This window comes from Pecten maximus, chromosome 9 (genome assembly GCF_902652985.1).
Source record: "Pecten maximus chromosome 9, xPecMax1.1, whole genome shotgun sequence".
NCBI classification, from domain to species: domain Eukaryota; kingdom Metazoa; phylum Mollusca; class Bivalvia; order Pectinida; family Pectinidae; genus Pecten; species Pecten maximus.
The window spans coordinates 35289452-35310238 of record NC_047023.1 but is presented as its reverse complement, the minus strand read 5'-3'; the positions used below and the strand labels follow the sequence as shown (position 1 = coordinate 35310238).

Sequence of the window (20787 nt, the reverse complement as noted above, 5' to 3'; positions counted from 1 at the left end):
ATATAGCTAATAACGAAACATCTTAATCACATTTCCATGGTTACCACCCAAATTATAAAGTTACTGGCGCATTTGGTATAATACACCAGTAAAGATAACCAGCACAAGTATTTAAAAAACATATTTAAATGATATAAATACAGTCTTTGCACTTAATATGTTAATTGGAGGTATGTATAGGACCATTTTCGGAATATCTATATCAAAATGAATCATGAAAATCATCGCTTATATCATCAAAGTGTTAGGTACGTACATTGTAAATACATTTAATATAAAACCTATCGGAATACTTCTGAGTCATGTCATAGAATTATATTATATTATTTGTTTTCATTTGTTTTTATGATTTTATGAGACTCGTTCTCGGAGTTTAATTTTCCCCTCATTAAGGCCCGCGAATATATTTGCATATAAAAAAAACCTCCTAAGACTTGATTTCATAAAATCCCACATATTCATATATAATGATAACTCATTTGATATCCTTATATATCTTACATATATCTTATTGTTTTTTAACAGTGGGCGTTGGCATGGGAACGTAAACATACATCATTTTGGCTCACTGAAGAAGGAGGAATCACGTGATTTCTGGAGCATGGTGACGAAACTTCACAGAGTGCGGCATGAAAATATTGCACTTTTCATGGGCGCATGCGTGGACCCGAACCATTTTGCTGTAGTGCTAAGGTTAATATAGATTTTGATATATACCATAGAAAATATTAAAGCAATGCATTAACAAAAGGATTAGACAACAGGCTAAGTTTAAAACGATAAATTGAGATTTAAATTGGACCAGTTAGCACAACAAAGTCGCTTCTAGACAATTTGATTCAGATAAAGGGGAGCCTTCAATCACAATTTGAAATATGACAACTTATTAACACATATCAATGATTAATATCGATCGATATTTCCGTGTTCTTTTCAGTGTTCAAGATGGCGTTTCGCTGTACGACCAAATACACAGACGGAAAGAGAAAATGAACTTACAAAATAAGATCCAATGTCTCCGACAGGTGGCGCACGGCTTGGGCTACCTTCACGCTAAGGGCATCGTCATACGATGTCTCAGCACGCGCAATGTCTTCATGTGTCCGAAGGCACGTGTCAGTGTGATGGATTATGGGATAGCTGATAAAAATTCAGACAGGTAATTCAAGTTTATCTCCCTTTGTTTTGTACCCTCTACTATTTATTCGTTGATTGACATATTTCCGCCTAGACATTGTTTAGAGCTAGATTTATTCCAAATCACTTATATTTTGTGTTTCGTTTAAATCATATTAATAAAGGTGACATATTATTGTTAGTTACAATTATAAACAGCTAGAAGTCTATCTTTTTAAATCTCTTCTTTTTCCTTTTATTAGATCCCAGTACGCATGCGTTCCACGTGGACAGCTGACCTACATTGCACCGGAAGTGTTATCCAGTATGAAAGTGGTACCACCACGACTTGTAGCAACAGTTGAATACAGTATCCATACAGACGTGTACGCGTTCGGGTAAGTGAATCGAGATAGGTTTGAAGTGGAATCACTAGGGATAGATTTGGGGACACTGGTATAACTTTCTCCCAACGAACCATTGAGTTAAACTTTGTTAGTTGTTGTGACTCAGAGTGATACAAGGGGCGGTACAGAAAATGACCACATGGGGTAGGAAGGAACCTGAAACACACACGAACTCTGTATCTTTTTGTCTTCATCTTATATCTGTATGACTGTTCACAGGACTTTGATGTACGAGATAATGGCTGGCCAGTTCCCCTATTACGGTCTGCAACCGGAAACGATCATCTGGAAGACTTGTGCAAATCAAAAACAGCCGCTAGACAAGATCAACGCTACTCGAGTTTTAACGGTAAGTTCAGGGGCCAAGGCCATGAATACTGCTGTTGAAAATATACAATGCATACTTTATCTACCAATGAATAGGTCAAAGATTAAGGCAATTAACAAATAGTGTTACGCGATGTAATACGTCATACCTTTACGTTGACGAATCAAAATTTTAGACGATAAGTGCAAAGGTCATACTCAGGTGCCTATGTAACCATATAAGGTCGTTGTAATTGTCCGAGTGCAATGGCCAAAGATGAAAAGAAATGCTGTTTGACAAATATCATTACATGTGTGTGTATATCTGTGATGTATGTATTTAGATAAAGAAAATGTGATGTGTACAGTAAATGCCACATTATTTATGTAGCAAGAGTTTCCTCTGACCCTATTACCAGGTACCGGACGTCAGGCAAATATTTGTCATAATATCAACAGGCCGTATGAAAATCTGGCTATGTAAAATACACGTGTATAACTTGGTGTCTGCAAAATAGCTTCACTAAAAATACTCTACTTGTAAACTTTGTGTATTGACGTTTGTTTATTATTTTGTTTTTGTTTTTAGCATTTGATTGATCTTAGTTGGTCACATGATCCAAAGAAGAGGCCAACGTTTGCTGAAATTAGCCGAGAACTTCATCGGAACGTAAGTTTTCCTGTTATCTGTTATCGTTTCTAGTTCTTGATATACGGCCTGAAATATAGATACATTGTACCTATGTTTCCGCTAACCCTACCGACCCTGTATTTTTGTGCATTCTTAGAAGTTTTTTTTACCATTTACAACGAAGAACTATTAAAGTCAAGATTGCTTGGCTATATAACCTTATAGTAATTAACTATTTAAAGAAATAAACTTATTTCCCCACCAACCTTCACTAGTTTTTTCCTGTATGTTTGCAGAAAGACAATGTATTAATTTCTTAGACCTAAACATGGTATCTCCATATTTTTATTATGGATTCGGTAGCGCATGCCTTTCTATAGACTATTCGAATTGTATTGTACACATTTAAGATAGCATACATTGCAACTGTAGAAAATGTATAGCATATATGAATGACATAACTTTGTACCATACGGCTATAAACACACTATCAATGCAAGATGATGGGCGATAGCGATTTTTGGTAGTGTTGTTAAGAGATTTTTGAAATGTAAAGAATATCATAATAAAATACATCTAAAATGTCACGTGGCCTCTTGTGATTCCCACAGTACGAACATAGAATACCATTGTTCATTGGTACGCTGTGCGTTGTGACCGATTACGAAAACAAATAAAGTGAATTTTATGCAACAAAACACCCATATAATGAAATATCCATTGCAATTATCTAACACATTTTTCGCAAATAAACATATCTTTATGTCATATATCTAATGTATTCAAAAGCTCAGTTTTTGACATCTATTTTTCTTATTTTGAAAACGGTCACCATTAAGTCGAAACAGGCCAATATAAACAATCTGCCGATGAATAAATTCTTTTCTCAGCTCTGCTCTGCTCAGTTTTTATCGACAATTTTCTTCTTTTTCTTTCAGGTATCTCTGCATAAACAGCACAGTATTTCTCATCCGGAAAACTTGAACAGATCGTGTTTGTTTTAGAAAGCCAAGGAGGAAGTACAATATATGATATAATTGCAAACACAACGGTTTGATACATGACTAAGTACGGCACGACGCACAACTAAAAGGACACCTTGGTCTCAGTGCTGTGTGCAAATCATGAGTAGAACGTCATCAATGTGTGCGCGTTACGATTGTGATCAGTTATCTGTGTTTATGGAGCTCGAAAGAAACGCTTTTTGGTACCAGAATTTTAAACAGTTGTTTCAGAAAGATCTCTTAAACATTAAATCCGATCTCTTGTTTTATGCATGTTTTGTGATACTGTTGTTTCAACTCAAGTGATTTCGACATGTTGTCAATGTTGTTACTTTTCTCATAGATTTTGTATTTTATCATTGTTGATCCATATTTTTCCGTCTTATAATCCTAAAGTGTAATCTCTATAACCCGGATGCTATATTTTATTGATAAATGCAGTGTATCCGAATAAAAGAATTTCCGGATTGCTAAGGTAAACATGTCCCCAATACTGGCAATAGCCATGATTTCAATTAAAAATTCCGGATACTTGGTTTTAATATTACATTTTCCCATCACACGGAAGTCATTACTTAAAAATACTGAACTGGTTTTTTTCTGCAATCCCGACATGTATGTAAGTGGACTATGTTATCATTTGGTTTATGAAATAGAGGTTACACAACGAGTAGTTGCTGGATATGGAATTTATTTCACACGAGTAAGTTATTTTTTAAAAGTTACAAAAGACACGAGCTTTAGCGAGTGTTTTTTGCAACTCTTAAAAAATAACTCACAATAATATCGGCTTGAATCAAAGGGAAACGTGGCCAAGTATAATTTCGCGTATGCAAATAAAGTGTACCGGTGACGTCCGGGACCCGGTGATGTGACGTCAATAGATTATTGATGACGTCAATAACAATTGCAGCTTGGGTCAAAGTTCACCGTGTTAGCCAATCGAAATGCGTACAGAGTTTATACCACGTGTGGTATAAACAGATTGTTAATCAACAGCTGTAATGATTAACTGATGGTCTGAGAGTTGAATAACGCAGGGTATTGTGGTAGAAATAGAGGTTACACAACGAGTGGTTGTTGGATATGGAATTTATTTCACACGAGTAAGTTATTTTTTTAAAGTTACAAAAGACACGAGCTTTAGCGAGTGTTTTTTGCAACTTTAAAAAAATAACTTACGAGTGTGAAATAAATTCCATATCGAACAATCACGAGTCGTGTGACCTGTTTCTACCACAATAATATCGGCTTGAATCAAAGGGAAACGTGGCCAAGTATAATTTTGCGTATGCAAATAAAGTGTACCGGTGACGTCTGGGACCCGGTGATGTGACGTCATTAGATTATTGATGACGTCAATAACAATTGCAGCTTGGGTCAAAGTTCACCGTGTTAGCCAATCGAAATGCGTACAGAGTTTATACCACGTGTGGTATAAACAGATTGTTAATCAACAGCTGTAATGATTAACTGATGGTCTGAGAGTTGAATAACACGGGGTATTGTGGTAGAAATAGAGGTTACACAACGAGTTGTTGTTGGATATGGAATTTATTTCACACGAGTAAGTTATTTTTTAAAAGTTACAAAAGACAAAAGCTTTAGCGAGTGTTTTTTGCAACTTTTAAAAAATAACTTACGAGTGTGAAATAAATTCCATATCCAACAATTTCGAGTCGTGTGACCTGTTTCTACCACAATAATATCGGCTTGAATCAAAGGGAAACGTGGCCAAGTATAATTTCGCGTATGCAAATAAAGTGTACCGGTGACGTCCGGGACCCGGTGATGTGACGTCAATAGATTATTGATGACGTCAATAACAATTGCAGCTTGGGTCAAAGTTCACCGTGTTAGCCAATCGAAATGCGTACAGAGTTTATACCACGTGTGGTATAAACAGATTGTTAATCAACAGCTGTAATGATTAACTGATGGTCTGAGAGTTGAATAACACAGGGTATTGTGGTAGAAATAGATAATATCGGCTTGAATCAAAGGGAAACGTGGCCAAGTATAATTTCGCGTATGCAAATAAAGTGTACCGGTGACGTCCGGGACCCGGTGATGTGACGTCAATAGATTATTGATGACGTCAATAACAATTGCAGCTTGGGTCAAAGTTCACCGTGTTAGCCAATCGAAATGCGTACAGAGTTTATACCACGTGTGGTATAAACAGATTGTTAATCAACAGCTGTAATGATTAACTGATGGTCTGTGAGTTGAATAACACAGGGTATTGTGGAAGAAACGTTGTTATACAACCTCGTGTTTGTCATCTTTAGAGTCCCACCCGTCGGGTTGAGATCCCTGATCTCGTCTCGGAGGTTGCAATATTTCCATATCTACTATGTGCCTTCTGTAATGAGGAATTTATCCACGTTTCTCCGCACAACATATACTTAGCAATTAATCAATCCCCTCTCAAATTTATTTACCTCATCTTGAACATTATAAGGAACTGAGATAATGTTTTATAGGGAAATGTAGGGATTGATTGATGTTTTAGTCCGAACATATTCCCAGAGATGTTTTGAACGGAATCAGTTTCTGACAAAAACTCCTAGCTACACCAATTGAAGTTGTTCGGATCAGATAACTATATTGGACCAAATATTACCTACTCTATCATTTCTTAGTCACACACAAGATATACAGGAAATGCGCCTTTTCTCGGATCGTTTTATGTTTTTTGGTTTTTGGTTTAGTTTTGGAACATCTGGGAGAACGTCACATTCTAAATACAACTCCTGATCAATAGTTGAAGTCATGGCTATTGAGTAATACATATATTCATGAATTCGGATTAATGAGATTTCACTTTAATAATAGGTTTTTCTTCTTGTTGAACACTTATTTATTTGATAAGAGTTAATATATTTATTAATATGTTCTTACATCTGGGTACTGATTTACAATCCAACAATCTCTTTCTTATATCTTGACCTAAGTGTAGTAAGTAATTTATTATTTATGATTGTATGATTATATATTTTATCAGTGCATTTGGAACACGCATGCGCATGACATATAAAACGAAGGCGGGCGAAAAAGGTCGATCACGTGTAATTCCACGTGTAGTATGTAAAGGGAACTAACTCTTGTAAGAAGATCGGGGTCAGTGTATTAATTGAAGCAAGAAATATCATTTCGATTATCATTAATTGATAGCCGAGTTTTCTTTCAATTAAATTTTGTTTGGAAGCGTTTGTATGATAGTATGTACCCAACGTTTGAGACTGTGATATCGGATTTTGTGATTTTGAAAGTTGACTTTATTCACAATATTTATGCAAACATAATTAAAAAAAATCACAAAAATGTGACGGGTTTTGTTTATTTTGTTGTCCATTTAAACGTTATGACAGATAGCTACAGTAACCTATGATCGGTTTGTAGCTCTGATGAGATATTATACACACATGGTTTTGTCATAAATCGCAAATCCGCGGTCTGTCGGTCCATCCATACATAATTATAATAATATTCTAAATTTAGACCGTGGATTGGAAATTTGTGCCAAGTCCCTGTGATTAAAACTCGTCTCTTTGTCAAGGGTTCCGATATCAGAGCTAGCCGTGTCAGTTTATAAGACAAATTAGCGACACCTGAGGGACATCTTATCAACATCTGTTGGTATTACATATTTTCCCAGCCTTTAAACTACATCTTATCTCACACCTTATGGACAGTCCGGTTACATTTACGAACAACTCTATCTTACGCCAGTGCTGACGATTGCATGAGAATCTTTCTAATCCGGATCCCGCTTATACAATTCGTTTTTAAGGAGAATTTGGACATGTTTTTCATAATAATCCCATGTACATGTATTCGGTAGCAGTTGGTGTATGCTTTCGACACATTCTGCTGGTAAAAACTGAATTACTTAGTCTTATCCGAATTGATCTCTGAATTGATCTATGACCACAAATAACCAGGCTAATGTTTTATTGATCTCTGAATTGATATATGACCACAAATAACCAGGCTAATGTTTTATTGAATAACTACAATGGACAAACTTGCAGAGTATCAGTCAAGTAAGGAAGAGTCTTCAGAGGGACTGTGTGAATCTGATGATGCTGAATGCGTCACTTCCGTTCCATCAATAAATAAACATTCACGTGAATCCACGGATCTTACTTCCGCTAAATCATGCCAAGCGATTCCGAGAAACAACTTCCGGACAGAGCAACGGACAGCTGAAAGTAGTTCGGATACACTGCCGGAGGAAGGTGAAATCGTTAGCAAACCAATTTCCACCGATAAAGCCCCGGATGTGCGAAAAGGAAAACTGAAACGACGAGGTAATGCTCATTTATATATAAGTACTATATAAATAGACAGACAAACATAACACACGGCTGTGGTTGTACGAAAAATAGGAGACTTTTCCGAGTGGAGTAGGGGGTGGGGTTGGGGTTGGGGTTGGTCAGGTACTTTCAGTGCTGAGCCCTAAGCAAAAATAGCCAAGTGTCGAAGATAATTTATAACGTCTTTGTATATAGAACCATATCCTTCATAATAGGGGCGAATGATGGCCAATGCCAAAGCAAGATTGAGATTGAGGCTGTCAAGGAAACATTGTCAACGGGGGCATTGTCAAGGGGGGGGGGGGGGGGGGGGGGGGGGGGGGGGGGGGGCATTGTAAAGGAAGGCATTGTCAAGGGAGGCCTAATCAAGTCATTTTCAAGGGAGGTATTGGGAAGAACACACGATAAGATACGAAGATCCAATATATAAGTCATGTCTTATCCACACAATAATTACAGATACAATTCTTACACCGTATCATCTGAGACTAAGTTGCAACGGAATGAAATTCAACGCCTTATCGGGGTCTTTGTTTAGGTTGGATAGAAGGACAGGTAGCGTTAGAACATTACTATAAACATTTGCTATGTTTATCAATAAAATCAATCACAGGTAATTACACTGTGTTTTCAGAATTTGTCATGAGTATTTAGCACGAACACCTGACTAATAAAAGGCCTGTTGACTTTAACGGTTATCAAACTTGATTGACGTAGGCGAGACTGAAAACAGAAAGAAGGGGGATTCAGCGTGATTTTTCAAACCACAAAACGCGTGAAAAACTGCTATCTACACTGGCTGAAGTCAGAAATTCAAGACACCTTTTGACCAAATTGTGACAAACTGTTATATAAACGCCTACATTTAGTGAGGCAAAGCTCAAAGCAACTGGCCACCTCGGAGTCGATTTCATTTGACATTTCTCCTCTCTAACCATTTTCTTCAGAATGTCTCTCTTGTCATGGTATCACTTCTAACAGCTAATCAAGCGTTTGGCTCTGTGATTTTGTGGGTTTGGTCCCCTGGCCGAGACAAACTAAAGTCTAAAGATATAAAATTGGCGATACTAACTGGTTCTCCTCTTGTCAGTTTAATGTGGTGTCTCACTACCCAGTCCAGGTGTGGCATTTCAATGTGATAGCACTTTAAGTGTCTGTCAGTGTCACCATTTGTCACGACATCGCCCTTATCGAATTCAGTACGTAAGTAGAACGTACATGTATATGGATATCAACCATCACATTTGAAAGAAGGATTTTTTTTTAAATCCTATGTTATATAAACAAGAAACAACAAAAAATTAAAATTGATTAAGACCTTATCTATTATACATAGCACGTACATGTACATCTACGTACCCTTCCCGTCTTTTGGAAGGGCTACTGTGTATCAATTGAGTCTAAACCTTTCTATTCTCAAACAATGACATATGCTAGGTCTACGAGAGAAGTTTATTAGGGCCCCGCATCGAGAGATGCGGGTGCCCTATAGTAATCAGGTTGTCCGTCTGTCTGTCTGTCTGTCCGTCCGTCTGTCCGTTTTTTTCTTCTGCACAAAAATGATTGAAGGAGATGAAGGATTTGTATCAAATTGGAACTGATCATTCCTCATGCATCCTAGATCAGATGTGTAGTATTTCATGCAAATCGGATTCAAAATGGCTGTTAGGCGGCCATATTGGATTTTAACATTAACATGAAAATACTGGATCTTTGTTGTTTTTAACTGTTTACTATTCGATTATGCAAAGTTGTCAAGAAATAAACCAAGAGTTAACTGACAGAATGATCAAACTCATAGTTCAAGGTCACAAGTTCAAAGGTCAACGGTCAAGGTCATCCTGGGTCGGCTTCAAAATGCCAGGTAATCGACCCTTTTGGATTTTAGCAGTCAAAACAATTTTGACATTTTCTTATCAATGAATGATCTTGTTCTCAATTGGAAACTTTGATTGCTTCAACAATTTAAATTCGTTTGAAGGATTTAAAAGGTATAAAATTGTCATTTACTTTTTTTTTTAGAAAAGGAATGTAATCCTATCATTATTCAAAAGGCTTTATTCAGCACAAATCATCTAATAACATGAAATGTTTGTGCTTACTTAGTTTTCCGACGTGATATCACCATCAACTGCTCCTATACTAATAACCTAAGTTGAATATAATATTATATAACTTATTGTAGTTTGTACTAATAACCTGGTTAATTATATAAATTTCCCATTGAAGTTTGTACTTATAACCTGGTTAATCTTATAACCTGATTGATTTTAATTTGTAGCAATAACCAGGTTAACTGTAATTTTGTTTAATAAATAACCTGGTTTATTAGGGCCCCGCATCGAAGATGTGGTGCCCTATAGTAATCAGGTTGTCTGTCTGTCTGTCCGTCCGTCTGTCCGTTTTTTTCTTTTGCGCCAAATTTGACAGAGTAAGTTGAAGGAGTTTCGGTGAAATTGGTACCACTTACAAACGTCTGTGCCATGGTAACAAATGGAGTGCTCATTTATATATAAGTTACTATATAAATAGACAGACAAACATAACACACGGCTGTGGTTGTACGAAAAATAGGAGACTTTTCCGAGTGGAGTAGGGGGTGGGGTTGGGGTTGGGGTTGGTCAGGTACTTTCAGTGCTGAGCCCTAAGCAAAAATAGCCAAGTGTCGAAGATAATTTATAACGTCTTTGTATATAGAACCATATCCTTCATAATAGGGGCGAATGATGGCCAATGCCAAAGCAAGATTGAGATTGAGGCTGTCAAGGGAAACATTGTCAACGGGGGCATTGTCAAAGGGGGGCATTGTCAAGGGGGGGGGGGGGGGGGGGGGGGGGGGGGGGGGGGCATTGTAAAGGAAGGCATTGTCAAGGGAGGCCTAATCAAGTCATTTTCAAGGGAGGTATTGGGAAGAACAAATGATAAGATACGAAGATCCAATATATAAGTCATGTCTTTAGATTCACACAATGATTACAGATACAATTCTTACACCGTATCATCTGAGACTGCAACGGAATGAAATTCAACGCCTTGTCGGGGTCTTTGTTTAGGTTGGATAGAAGGACAGGTAGCGTTGGAACATTACTATAAACATTTGCTATGTTTATCAATAAAATCAATCACAGGTAATTACACTGTGTTTTCAGAATTTGGCGTGAGTATTTAGCACGAACACCTGACTAATAAAAGGCCTGTTGACTTTAACGGTTATCAAACTTGATTGACGTAGGCGAGACTAAAAACAGCAAGAAGGGGGATTCAGCGTGATTTTTCAAACCACAAAACGCGTGAAAAACTGCTATCTACACTGGCTGAAGTCAGAAATTCAAGACACCTTTTGACCAAATTGTGACAAACTGTTATATAAACGCCTACATTTAGTGAGGCAAAGCTCAAAGCAACTGGCTACCTCGGAGTCGATTTAATTTGACATTTCTCCTCTCTAACCATTTTCTTCAGAATGTCTCTCTTGTCTTGGTATCACTTCTAACAGCTAATCAAGCGTTTGGCTCTGTGATTTTGTGGGTTTGGTCCCCTGACCGAGACAAACTAAAGTCTAAAGATATAAAATTGGCGATACTAACTGGTTCTCCTCTTGTCAGTTTTTATGTGGTGTCTCACTACCCAGTCCAGGTGTGGCATTTCAGTGTGATAGCACTTTAAGTGTCTGTCAGTGTCACCATTTGTCACGACATCGCCCTTATCGAATTCAGTACATAAGTAGAACGTACATGTATATGGATATCAACCATCGCATTTGAAAGAAGGATTTTTTAAAAATCCTATGTTATATAAACAAGAAACAACAAAAATTTAAAATTTATTAAGACTCTATCTATTATACATAGCACGTACATGTACATCTACGTACCCTTCCCGTCTTTTGGAAGGGCTACTGTGTATCAATTGAGTCTAAACCTTTCTATTCTCAAACAATGACATATACTAGGTCTACGAGAGAAGTTTATTTTAACTCGTATCTTATTCAAATTGTTTGTTTGCAATTTATCAAAGATATGGTTAAATCAAATATTCTTAAATCGTAATAATAAACATTCCTTCTCATTGGTTACCATCTTGCTGGCCGGTTCAATGACTAATGCGTACGCCCAAAGGAACACAATTACTCCGCTGTATTGTAAATCAAGTTCGCCCAAAGGGAACACAGTTACTGCGCTCTGTACAAAGGGAACACAATTACTCGCTGTACTGTTAATCAGGTTCGCCCAAAGGGAACACAGTTACTGCGCTCTGTACAAAGGGGGACACAATTACTCCGCTGTACTGTAAATCAGGTTCGCCCAAAGGGAACATAATTACTTCGCTGTATTGTAAATCAAGTTCGCCCAAAGGGAACACAATTACTCGCTGTACTGTAAATCAGGTTCGCCCAAAGGGATCAAACGTACAATTGGTATACACGGGGACCTGGTAATTTGTCACAGTGCCTGAGTATTTGTACATGTCATTGTGTAAATACACCATTTTAGAGAGCTACATTATCATCCGGTAAAAGACATCATATACAGTGACGAGAGGAAGTTCGCTATGTATTGGGAATTAGCACTAAAACACGACAACACGTTTCGCCTCCATTGCTTCCTTTTATTTTCTCCCCAAATCCAGTTCATAATTACAAAGCAATTACAAAAGATGGATCCGGTCACCGGTTGAGATTTCCGGAAATCATAAAATCGAATTTAGAAATAACAAATCATTTCTGAATCAAAATATTGGATTTGAATACGACATTTTTAAAAATGTTATCAAACGTATTTTCTCCGTTCTCGAACACCAATAATACATTTACAACATACATGTATGCCGAAAAATCGACACTTTTTAATTTTCTCGATTGATGAGTGTACAAAACATCATCCTACTCGTTAAAAAGGTCGACACTTATCTTTCAATAAAATCCTATATACATAGAATGTATTTTCACTGCGCCGACAAGACCATTGTTTCATCCATAAACACATGCCATTTCGACAATATTTCATCGTCTGAACACCACAAAGTTGCCACTACCTCAAATATGAATATGATGTTTTATATATATACATTCACATTACATATATTTTTTAATATCTACAGGTCTAGCTGTTGTTGCATTCTCAGCCTATATGCGCACATGCAGAGATCCTCTGGTAAATGACGTCATTCCATTCGAAAAAATCACCATGAACTACGGAAGAGGTTACAAGCGACATTTAAGTACTTTCATATGCCCTCGGTCGGGTATGTACCTCCTAACATGGCGAGTGGTCTTGGTTGAGGTAAGGGACGTAACTCTTGATTTGATGGTGAACGGTGAAGTCCGGAAACGAACTACGTTTGATTGTACGAACAGCTCCGACAACAACAAATGTGAACGAGAAGTAATCCTAAAACTGTTCATGCGAGACCGGGTGTGTATAACTCTGTATAATGGCGATAGTAGATTACTGCGACCAACGAAGTGTAAATTTGCTGGTATTAGATTGTTGAGGTAAACAATGCCATTCCGAATGACTTTGTTTCCAGAATCAGCGCGGATATATAGCCAATGCGTAATGTGAATCAGAAGAGATTGACAAAAAAAAAAAAAAAAAAAAAATACACCGAGGTGTGCTGTTCGATCCCTACCCTAAAGGTGAAGGTGAGAGGTGTGTTGTTCGATCCCTACCCTAAAGGTGAAGGTGAGAGGTGTGTGGTTCGATCCCTACCCTAAAGATGAAGGTGAGAGGTGTGTTGTTCGATCCCTACCCTAAATGTGAAGGTGAGAGGTGTGTGGTTCGATCCCTACCCTAAAGATGAAGGTGAGAGGTGTGTTGTTCGATCCCTACCCTAAAGGTGAAGGTGAGAGGTGTGCTGTTCGATCCCTACCCTAAAGGTGAAGGTCAGAGGTGTGTGGTTTGATTCCTATCCTAAAGATGAAGGTCAGAGGTGTTTGGTTCGATCCCTATCCTAGAGGTGAAGGTCAGATGTTTGTTGTTAGATCCCGACCCTAAGGGCGGAGATCCAATGTGTGGTTCAATTCCTACCCAATCATTACTGTGAAAATCCGAGGTGTTTGGCTCGATCCCGAATCGGGATATTTTGTTGTCCTCTGGAAGATGAGAAACGGTCGCAGGAGTTGTTGTAGCTGACCTTGGGCAAAACAATGAAAACCCAATTGCTCGGAATAACATGCGGTGGGATTCTTACATTATACTGACTATTCTTCGGCCTGGAACTGTTTTTAAAATGACGAAGCATGTGAAATGTAAACATGAACATAGGTCCATGTATAAGATATAAAGGAAGCTTTGTTGACAACACGCTCTGACAACTACAAACTTATTGACCTGGGACAGTTTTAATAATGCAATGTAAACCACACACCGCAGCATGATATACCACTTTTACAAAACTATTGAGCTGACAAGATAAAACAGACTGTGATGTTCAATTAAATAGTTTGTAAACAAACTGTACACTGTTACAATTATAGATAAACACATACCATCATTGATTTTCTGTATCTGACATGTTGATGTATAGAGATTTTTAACTACAACACGAATCATTTCTTTTTTCCCTATTGAGTGATAATGAATTCATTAGTCTTCCGACACGTGTAAAGGTACACCCTGAAGCAGGAACAAAGTAACGATATTGATACAATCTTTGCCGATGAAAACATACGACTTCAACATCAATTTTACTAGAACATGCGCCGACTCACCCTAACGTAGAGATATAATCATAAATTGATATTAACATGTTTATAAAGTATGTTCTAGGTCAAGGTGTTGTCGATAATGAAACGAGTGTATCACCCGTAAAATGTTTCTACATATATATTATGTATATTTCCACGTGACGCATGGCTAAATCGAAACGGAATTATCAAAACGAAAAGTTCGATGAAGTAGGACCGCTTTCGTGGTGTTCCGAATGATTCTTACCATCGTCATTCGGAATACTTCGGTGTCGATTTGGTTCGTTTGTTTTAGTGTAATGTCTGCTTTTTTAGAAGTGATGTCGTTGCATGGGATTCATTATTTTGCATTAAAACTTTGAATAAAGGTCAATTAGTTTCATGACTCCAATAAAATCATTAGTGTTGAAATTTGGAAATATCTACAATATAATTATGATAAAGTCAAGATGAGAGTTTTGGTAAAGTTCTTCCGCAGTTCTGACTGTTTATGTCTACAATGTAATTTTATACTGAAGACAAAAGGAGAAAATTAAGTTAATAGAAAGAATCACATACCGATAAGTATATTGATAACTGTGTACAGAGTCCACACAGTAGTAAAACGCTATGGACGTTCTTAATGATCTGATACAGTATTTATATATCATCAATAATATGAATAGTCTGTAATTGTGACAATAATACACAGGGACTTAGCAAAAAAAATCCAACCTACGGTCTATATAATATATTATTACTCAATGTGTGTATGTTTGATCTGATAACAATGCTAACATAAGTACAATGAATTTGATGTTATTGTTTTAACAGACGAATACTTAAGTAAATAATTTGTACAACAGGGATATATGAAAAGTAAATAAATAACCCTTTGATAAAATCAAAGTCTAGGAAACAGAGCACCCTTAATTCATCGTGGTTTGTGATTAACAACTGGTCGACACACAAGGTTCAACAGCTTTCGTTCACCTAATTTGCCTTCATTAAAAAATCCGTTACACTTCCCGTAACAATAATTGAATCTCATGAATCAGTTTAATTTGCTGAAGTTGTAATAAAATGTCTCCCCTCACATAAAACATTACATGGAATAGTCATATAGGGACAAGATACCCATTGTAAACACTAGGTCGTGACGGAAGTGACATAATCCTTCGGAAACAAAAACCCCAAGATATCGGCTGCACTTGAGGCACGTACCGAAGTTACCAGTTGTCAATACCATGGTATCAAATGATAATAAACTATAAAAACAAAATTTACGTGCACGTGTTCTCATTCGGTGTTAGCACAAGTCACAGGTTTGACTTTCTTACAGCTTGACCAAGTATTTACATTTAAACTAATTAGAACTCCCGTGACCTAAACATTCTGTCATAATATCGAACTTGGGTTGTAAATCACGTGGCGGGTCATTAAGTATATACACAAATAGAACTTCCGTTACCTAGGATTTAAGTCACGTGACAGGTCAGTAAGTATAGACATAAATAGAAATTCCTTTACTTAAGATTTAAGTCACGTGAAAGGTCAGTAAGTATAGACATAAATATGTGTAACCAGAAACATATATAACATCCCCCTAATGCACGGTTCTGATATAACTCCCGTTACCTAAGATTTAAGTCACGTGACGGGTTAATAAGTATAGACATACATAGAACTCCCGTTACCTGAGACTTAAGTCACGTGCCAGGTCAGGAAGTATAGACATAAATAGAACTCCCGTTACCTGAGACTTAAGTCACGTGACAGGTCAGTAAGTATAGACATTAATGTACATTGTATTTATAAACGTTATTGTTAATTTGTTTATTTACAAACATCTGAAGCATGTACACAACTATACATGTACAATTTCTACTGACATTCTCGTAATCTTCCAAGCAACACAAATTGGTACATTTATTCCGTTAATTTATGTTAAAGTAGGATAATCTCACTAAAGATAATCCAAAAATAACGCGAATGTACATGAAAAACAATGACCCAAGAAATATGAAACCCTAACTTGTCCGTAAAACCATGGCCATTAATGTGCGAAGTTTGATCAAAATCCTTCAAGGAATAAAGATGTCAGAGTGCTGACAAAGAGTAAAGCTGTCAGAGTGCTGACAAAGAATAAAACTGTCAGAGTGTTGACAAAGAATAAAGCTGTCTGAGTGCTGACAAAGATTAAAGATGTCAGAGTGCTGACAAAGAATAAAGATATCAGAGTGCTGACAAAGATTAAAGCTGTCAGAGTGCTGACAAAGAATAAAGCTGTCAGAGTGCTGACAAAGAATATAACTGTCAGAGTGCTGACAAAGAATAAAGCTACCAGAGTGCTGACAAAGAATAAAGCTGTCAGAGTGCTGACAAAGAATATATCTGTCAGAGTGCTGACAAAGAATAAAACTGTCAGAGTGCTGACAAAGAATAAAACTGTCAGGGTGCTGACAAAGGAATAAAACTGTCAGAGTGCTGACAAAGGAATATAACTGTCAGAGTGCTGACAAATATTAAGATGTCTGAGCGCTGACAAAGAGTAAAGATGTCTGAGTGCTGACAAGGAATAAAACTGTCTGAGTGCTGACAAAGAATAAAGACGTCAGAGTGCTGACAAATATTAAAGATGTCAGAGTGCTGACAAATATTAAAGATGTCTGAGTGCTGACAAGGAATAAAGCTGTCAGAGTGCTGACAAAGAATAAAGCTGTCAGAGTGCTGACAAAGAATAAAGATGTCAGAGTGCTGACAAAGAAGAAAGCTGTCAGAGTGCTGACAAGGAATAAAGCTGTCAGAGTGCTGACAAAGAATAAAGATGTCAGAGTGCTGACAAAGAAGAAAACTGTCAGAGTGCTGACAAGGAATAAAGCTGTCAGAGTGCTGACAAAGAATAAAGCTGTCAGAGTGCTGACAAAGAAGAAAGCTGTCAGAGTGCTGACAAAGATTAAAGATGTCATAGTGCTGACAAGGAATAAAGATGTCAGAGTGCTGACAAAGAAGAAACCTGTCAGAGTGTTGACAAAGAAGAAAGCTGTCAGAGTGCTGACAAGGAATAAAGATGTCTGAGTGCTGACAAAGAAGAAAGCTGTCAGAGTGCTGACAAAGAATAAAGATGTCAGAGTGCTGACAAAGAATAAAGACGTCAGAGTGCTGACAAAGAATAAAGATGTCAGAGTGCTGACAAAGAATAAAGATGTCTGAGTGCTGACAAAGAATAAAGATGTCAGAGTGCTGACAAAGAATAAAGACGTCAGAGTGCTGACAAAGAATAAAGATGTCAGAGTGCTGACAAAGAATAAAGACGTCAGAGTGCTGACAAAGAATTTTCTAAATAGTAACGACGGCCTTGTGCTTGACCCAACAACCCTTAAATTCGAACTTGTCCACTGGTGTCTGAACAGAAGTATATTTAATACTCAGATCGATACATACGATAAACGAGCAACACCAGAATATACACAAGTGATTAAAATTAAACAAAAAATAGCGCTAATGGAATGAACTGAAATGTTTCCATAATAAAATGGAGTTAAGCGCATAGACTTTTCAATAATTTCACACAAGTTTTACAAAATTATTCACAGTATCTTATAGTATTTGGATACTGAATCCAGTACTATGAATATACTTGTATCTTGATGTCACGTACATATACATGTACGTACGTATAAGACAGACGGCGGACGGAGAGGACACCTATAATCCTGCTTCCGTCGACTGGGGACTAAAAATTCAGTAGAACATGTCTTACTCAGTGATATGAGGTTCACTTTTTGTCCTCTTTTTTTTTATAGGCAACGGACTTGAATGAAGTAGAAAACTTCACTCACGGTTTCACCTGCAGGTGACTGAAATAAATAGAAATGTCACGCACGGTGTTACCTGCAGGTGACTGAAATAATTAGGAAACGTTTATGACAGTTTATTTCCGAAGCCATGTCTGAGGATATTCCTATCGGATCATCATCCAGGCTTTCCTCAGTGGAGCGTTAACTCGGCCAGGAGGGAAATGCCACCAGAACATCGCTTTTATGCTGTCTCCGTTGTCCTGTTGAAAACGACCGTTCAGGTTAGTACCTGTGCATTGTCTGAACCACCAGGCACCTTGGTGCGTCACGGCACAGTTGCTATGGGGAGGATGAGGACTGACGTCATTGTCTCGATCGAACGTGCTGAAGGGTTGTCCATCACTGTGGCCCAAAGACTCTCCTTCATAAAGATAAAACATTTAAAACTATATTTCGATTTAGATCTGAATACCTTAAAGATAATTTGTTCAAAATTTAATTATCCGATTTTGAATCGTTTTAGACTAGTGTCCTCCTCATATATATATCCCCCTTACGCCACACAGATGACCGGTAGGGAGTAACCGCCTCGGACAAGAATTCATATCCTTACGTGTCCAAATCTTAAGTGTGCATGTTAAGTGAAGTAACAAGTGTTAATTGCAACATTACAATAAACATTTTGACATTTTGTCTGAAATCATTTTAGACAGAAAAATCCATATCCTCTCCGTTTATCAGCCAAATTACATATTTGCTCTTGATGTTGAAATCCAGTGCTTCGTGTGTATTGGGGGTTTCCACGTTTTTCCACGTGACGTGTGTCCCTGGACATCGAAATTAATCAAAAGGGAAATAAACACGGTGACCTCCGACCCGTCCTTTGTTGGCGGCGAGTAGAGAGCTAATGGAGGGAACCAGTTATTTCCCCAGTTGATGTAGTTCGGCAGTGTTTAGGGAGGTATCTTTTAAATAACGACAAGTTTGTAATTTTTTCTGGTATACGAGAGAGATACTTACCGGATATGTTTCCAGTGTATCCAGGTACATACACATTACATCTGTAATTCTGACCTTCATCGTCTACCTGGAACTTGGAGTACTGGGCATATCCTCTTGTCCCGTCCCAGGTCTCCAGACCCACACGTAGGATATTCAACGAGTTCGTCAGGAGGTGAAGGATGTCGTTACCTTAGAAACGTGGAGAAAATGCGAGAATGAATGGACCAATCAGGGCGATATGTTCTATTCACTTCATCAGCCATGGCACGATGTTTTAAATTTGAGCCTCAATTCTTATCCCGAACAGAATTTAATAAAATTAGGAGAGTGGTGCTATGTTTTTACCGATCCAGAAATCTCCATACAAATCACCGAAGCCTTTTTTGTAGTCGTTCCAGTTGCGAAAGAAATCAACATTACCATTTATTCTTCTTTGTATTACCTGTGTTGATTCAAATCAAGAAAAAACTCTGTTAATTTGGTACCTAACGACATCAGTTAAAGTTAATGTAGCCAATGGCTATTTATTATTCTGTTAATTTGAGAACTAATGACAACAGTTAAAGTTAATGTAGCCAATGGCTATGTATTACTCTGTTAATCTGGTAACTAACGACATCGGTTAAAGTTAATGTGGACAATGGTTATGTATTACTCTGTTAATCTGGTAACTAACGACATCGGTTAAAGTTAATGTGGACAATGGTTATGTATTGTTTGTTACACTTACCGTCCACGGTCCGTCCTCAGTGTCCATGTCACAGAACAAGTATGTAATGACGCCCCCTGGTGGTCCTATCGGATACACTCCGGAAGGATACATTGATGGTACACTGGAACAGCTGGGCAATCCTACCGATTGACAAAGGAAGCGTTTTCTCTAGGAGATACATGTATCACTTGGTATAATACTATTGATTGGACACAGACATTGACTATAAACAAGATTGTATTTTCTTTTCATTTTATCCTATTAGGTAAAACTCATTTTTTTTCAGATTCAGCAGTGAAATTCAACGTTTTTTCCATGAATTATGCTCTGTTACGTGGTAATAACAGAAAGATGAAACCCAGCAGCTAAGTTCAAAACACACTTTAATGATATATACAAAACTAATCAAGTTACAGAGATAATTCACAATAAAATTAAGTGGTGTACAAGGTAGTGTATTAAATCATCACTGTTAATTACTTATCTTATAACAGCTGTCCCTGAGTAATCCTTTCCTATCCGTTTTTCCAGAATAAAAATATTTATAAATCCCACAGTTCAAAGTTCCAGGCAATTAATAATCAAACAGAATTCATATAGCTCTCCTTGAAAATTGTAAACCAATTCTTGGTATCATCCAATTAATAATCCAATAAATTCGCATACCTCTCCTTGACAATTGAAAATCAGTTCTGAAAAACAATTGGTCTCTTATGGTATTTAAATTATATTATCAAATCTTTCAAGTACATTCTCCAATCATCTCTTTTCTAGAATTTTCTAACACACTTCTTGTAAACAATCATTTGTCAATAAAACA

General features: G+C 37.3%; 3 protein-coding genes across 4 annotated transcripts in view; 2 read left to right on the top strand and 1 right to left on the bottom strand.

The window, feature by feature from the left end:
• The window catches only part of LOC117335101 (raf homolog serine/threonine-protein kinase Raf-like), a 28292-nt gene extending 24559 nt beyond the window's left edge, over positions 1-3733 (top strand). For both annotated transcript variants that reach the window (XM_033895023.1, XM_033895022.1), the window contains exons 7-12: positions 526-693; positions 938-1159; positions 1380-1514; positions 1743-1872; positions 2419-2499; positions 3399-3733. In XM_033895023.1, coding sequence (XP_033750914.1) covers positions 526-693; positions 938-1159; positions 1380-1514; positions 1743-1872; positions 2419-2499; positions 3399-3464 — 802 coding nt within the window. In that variant the 3' untranslated portion in view covers positions 3465-3733. The remainder of the gene's footprint in view (positions 1-525; positions 694-937; positions 1160-1379; positions 1515-1742; positions 1873-2418; positions 2500-3398) is intronic.
• Positions 3734-7179: 3446 nt separating this feature from the next.
• Positions 7180-14631, top strand: LOC117334988. Its single transcript, XM_033894872.1, has 2 exons — positions 7180-7780; positions 12887-14631. The coding sequence occupies exons 1-2, from the start codon at positions 7486-7488 to the stop codon at positions 13282-13284; spliced, it is 693 nt and encodes a 230-aa protein (XP_033750763.1). The 5' UTR covers positions 7180-7485; the 3' UTR covers positions 13285-14631.
• A 2179-nt stretch (positions 14632-16810) lies between these two features.
• LOC117335013 (ficolin-3-like) lies at positions 16811-20474 on the bottom strand. The gene is made up of 4 exons (XM_033894901.1): positions 19986-20474; positions 19601-19697; positions 19274-19444; positions 16811-18674 (listed from the first exon to the last, which is right to left on the bottom strand). Exons 1-4 carry the CDS (start codon positions 20076-20078, stop codon positions 18418-18420), a joined length of 618 nt encoding a protein of 205 aa, XP_033750792.1. The 5' UTR covers positions 20079-20474; the 3' UTR covers positions 16811-18417.
• Between the last annotated feature and the right edge of the window lie 313 nt (positions 20475-20787).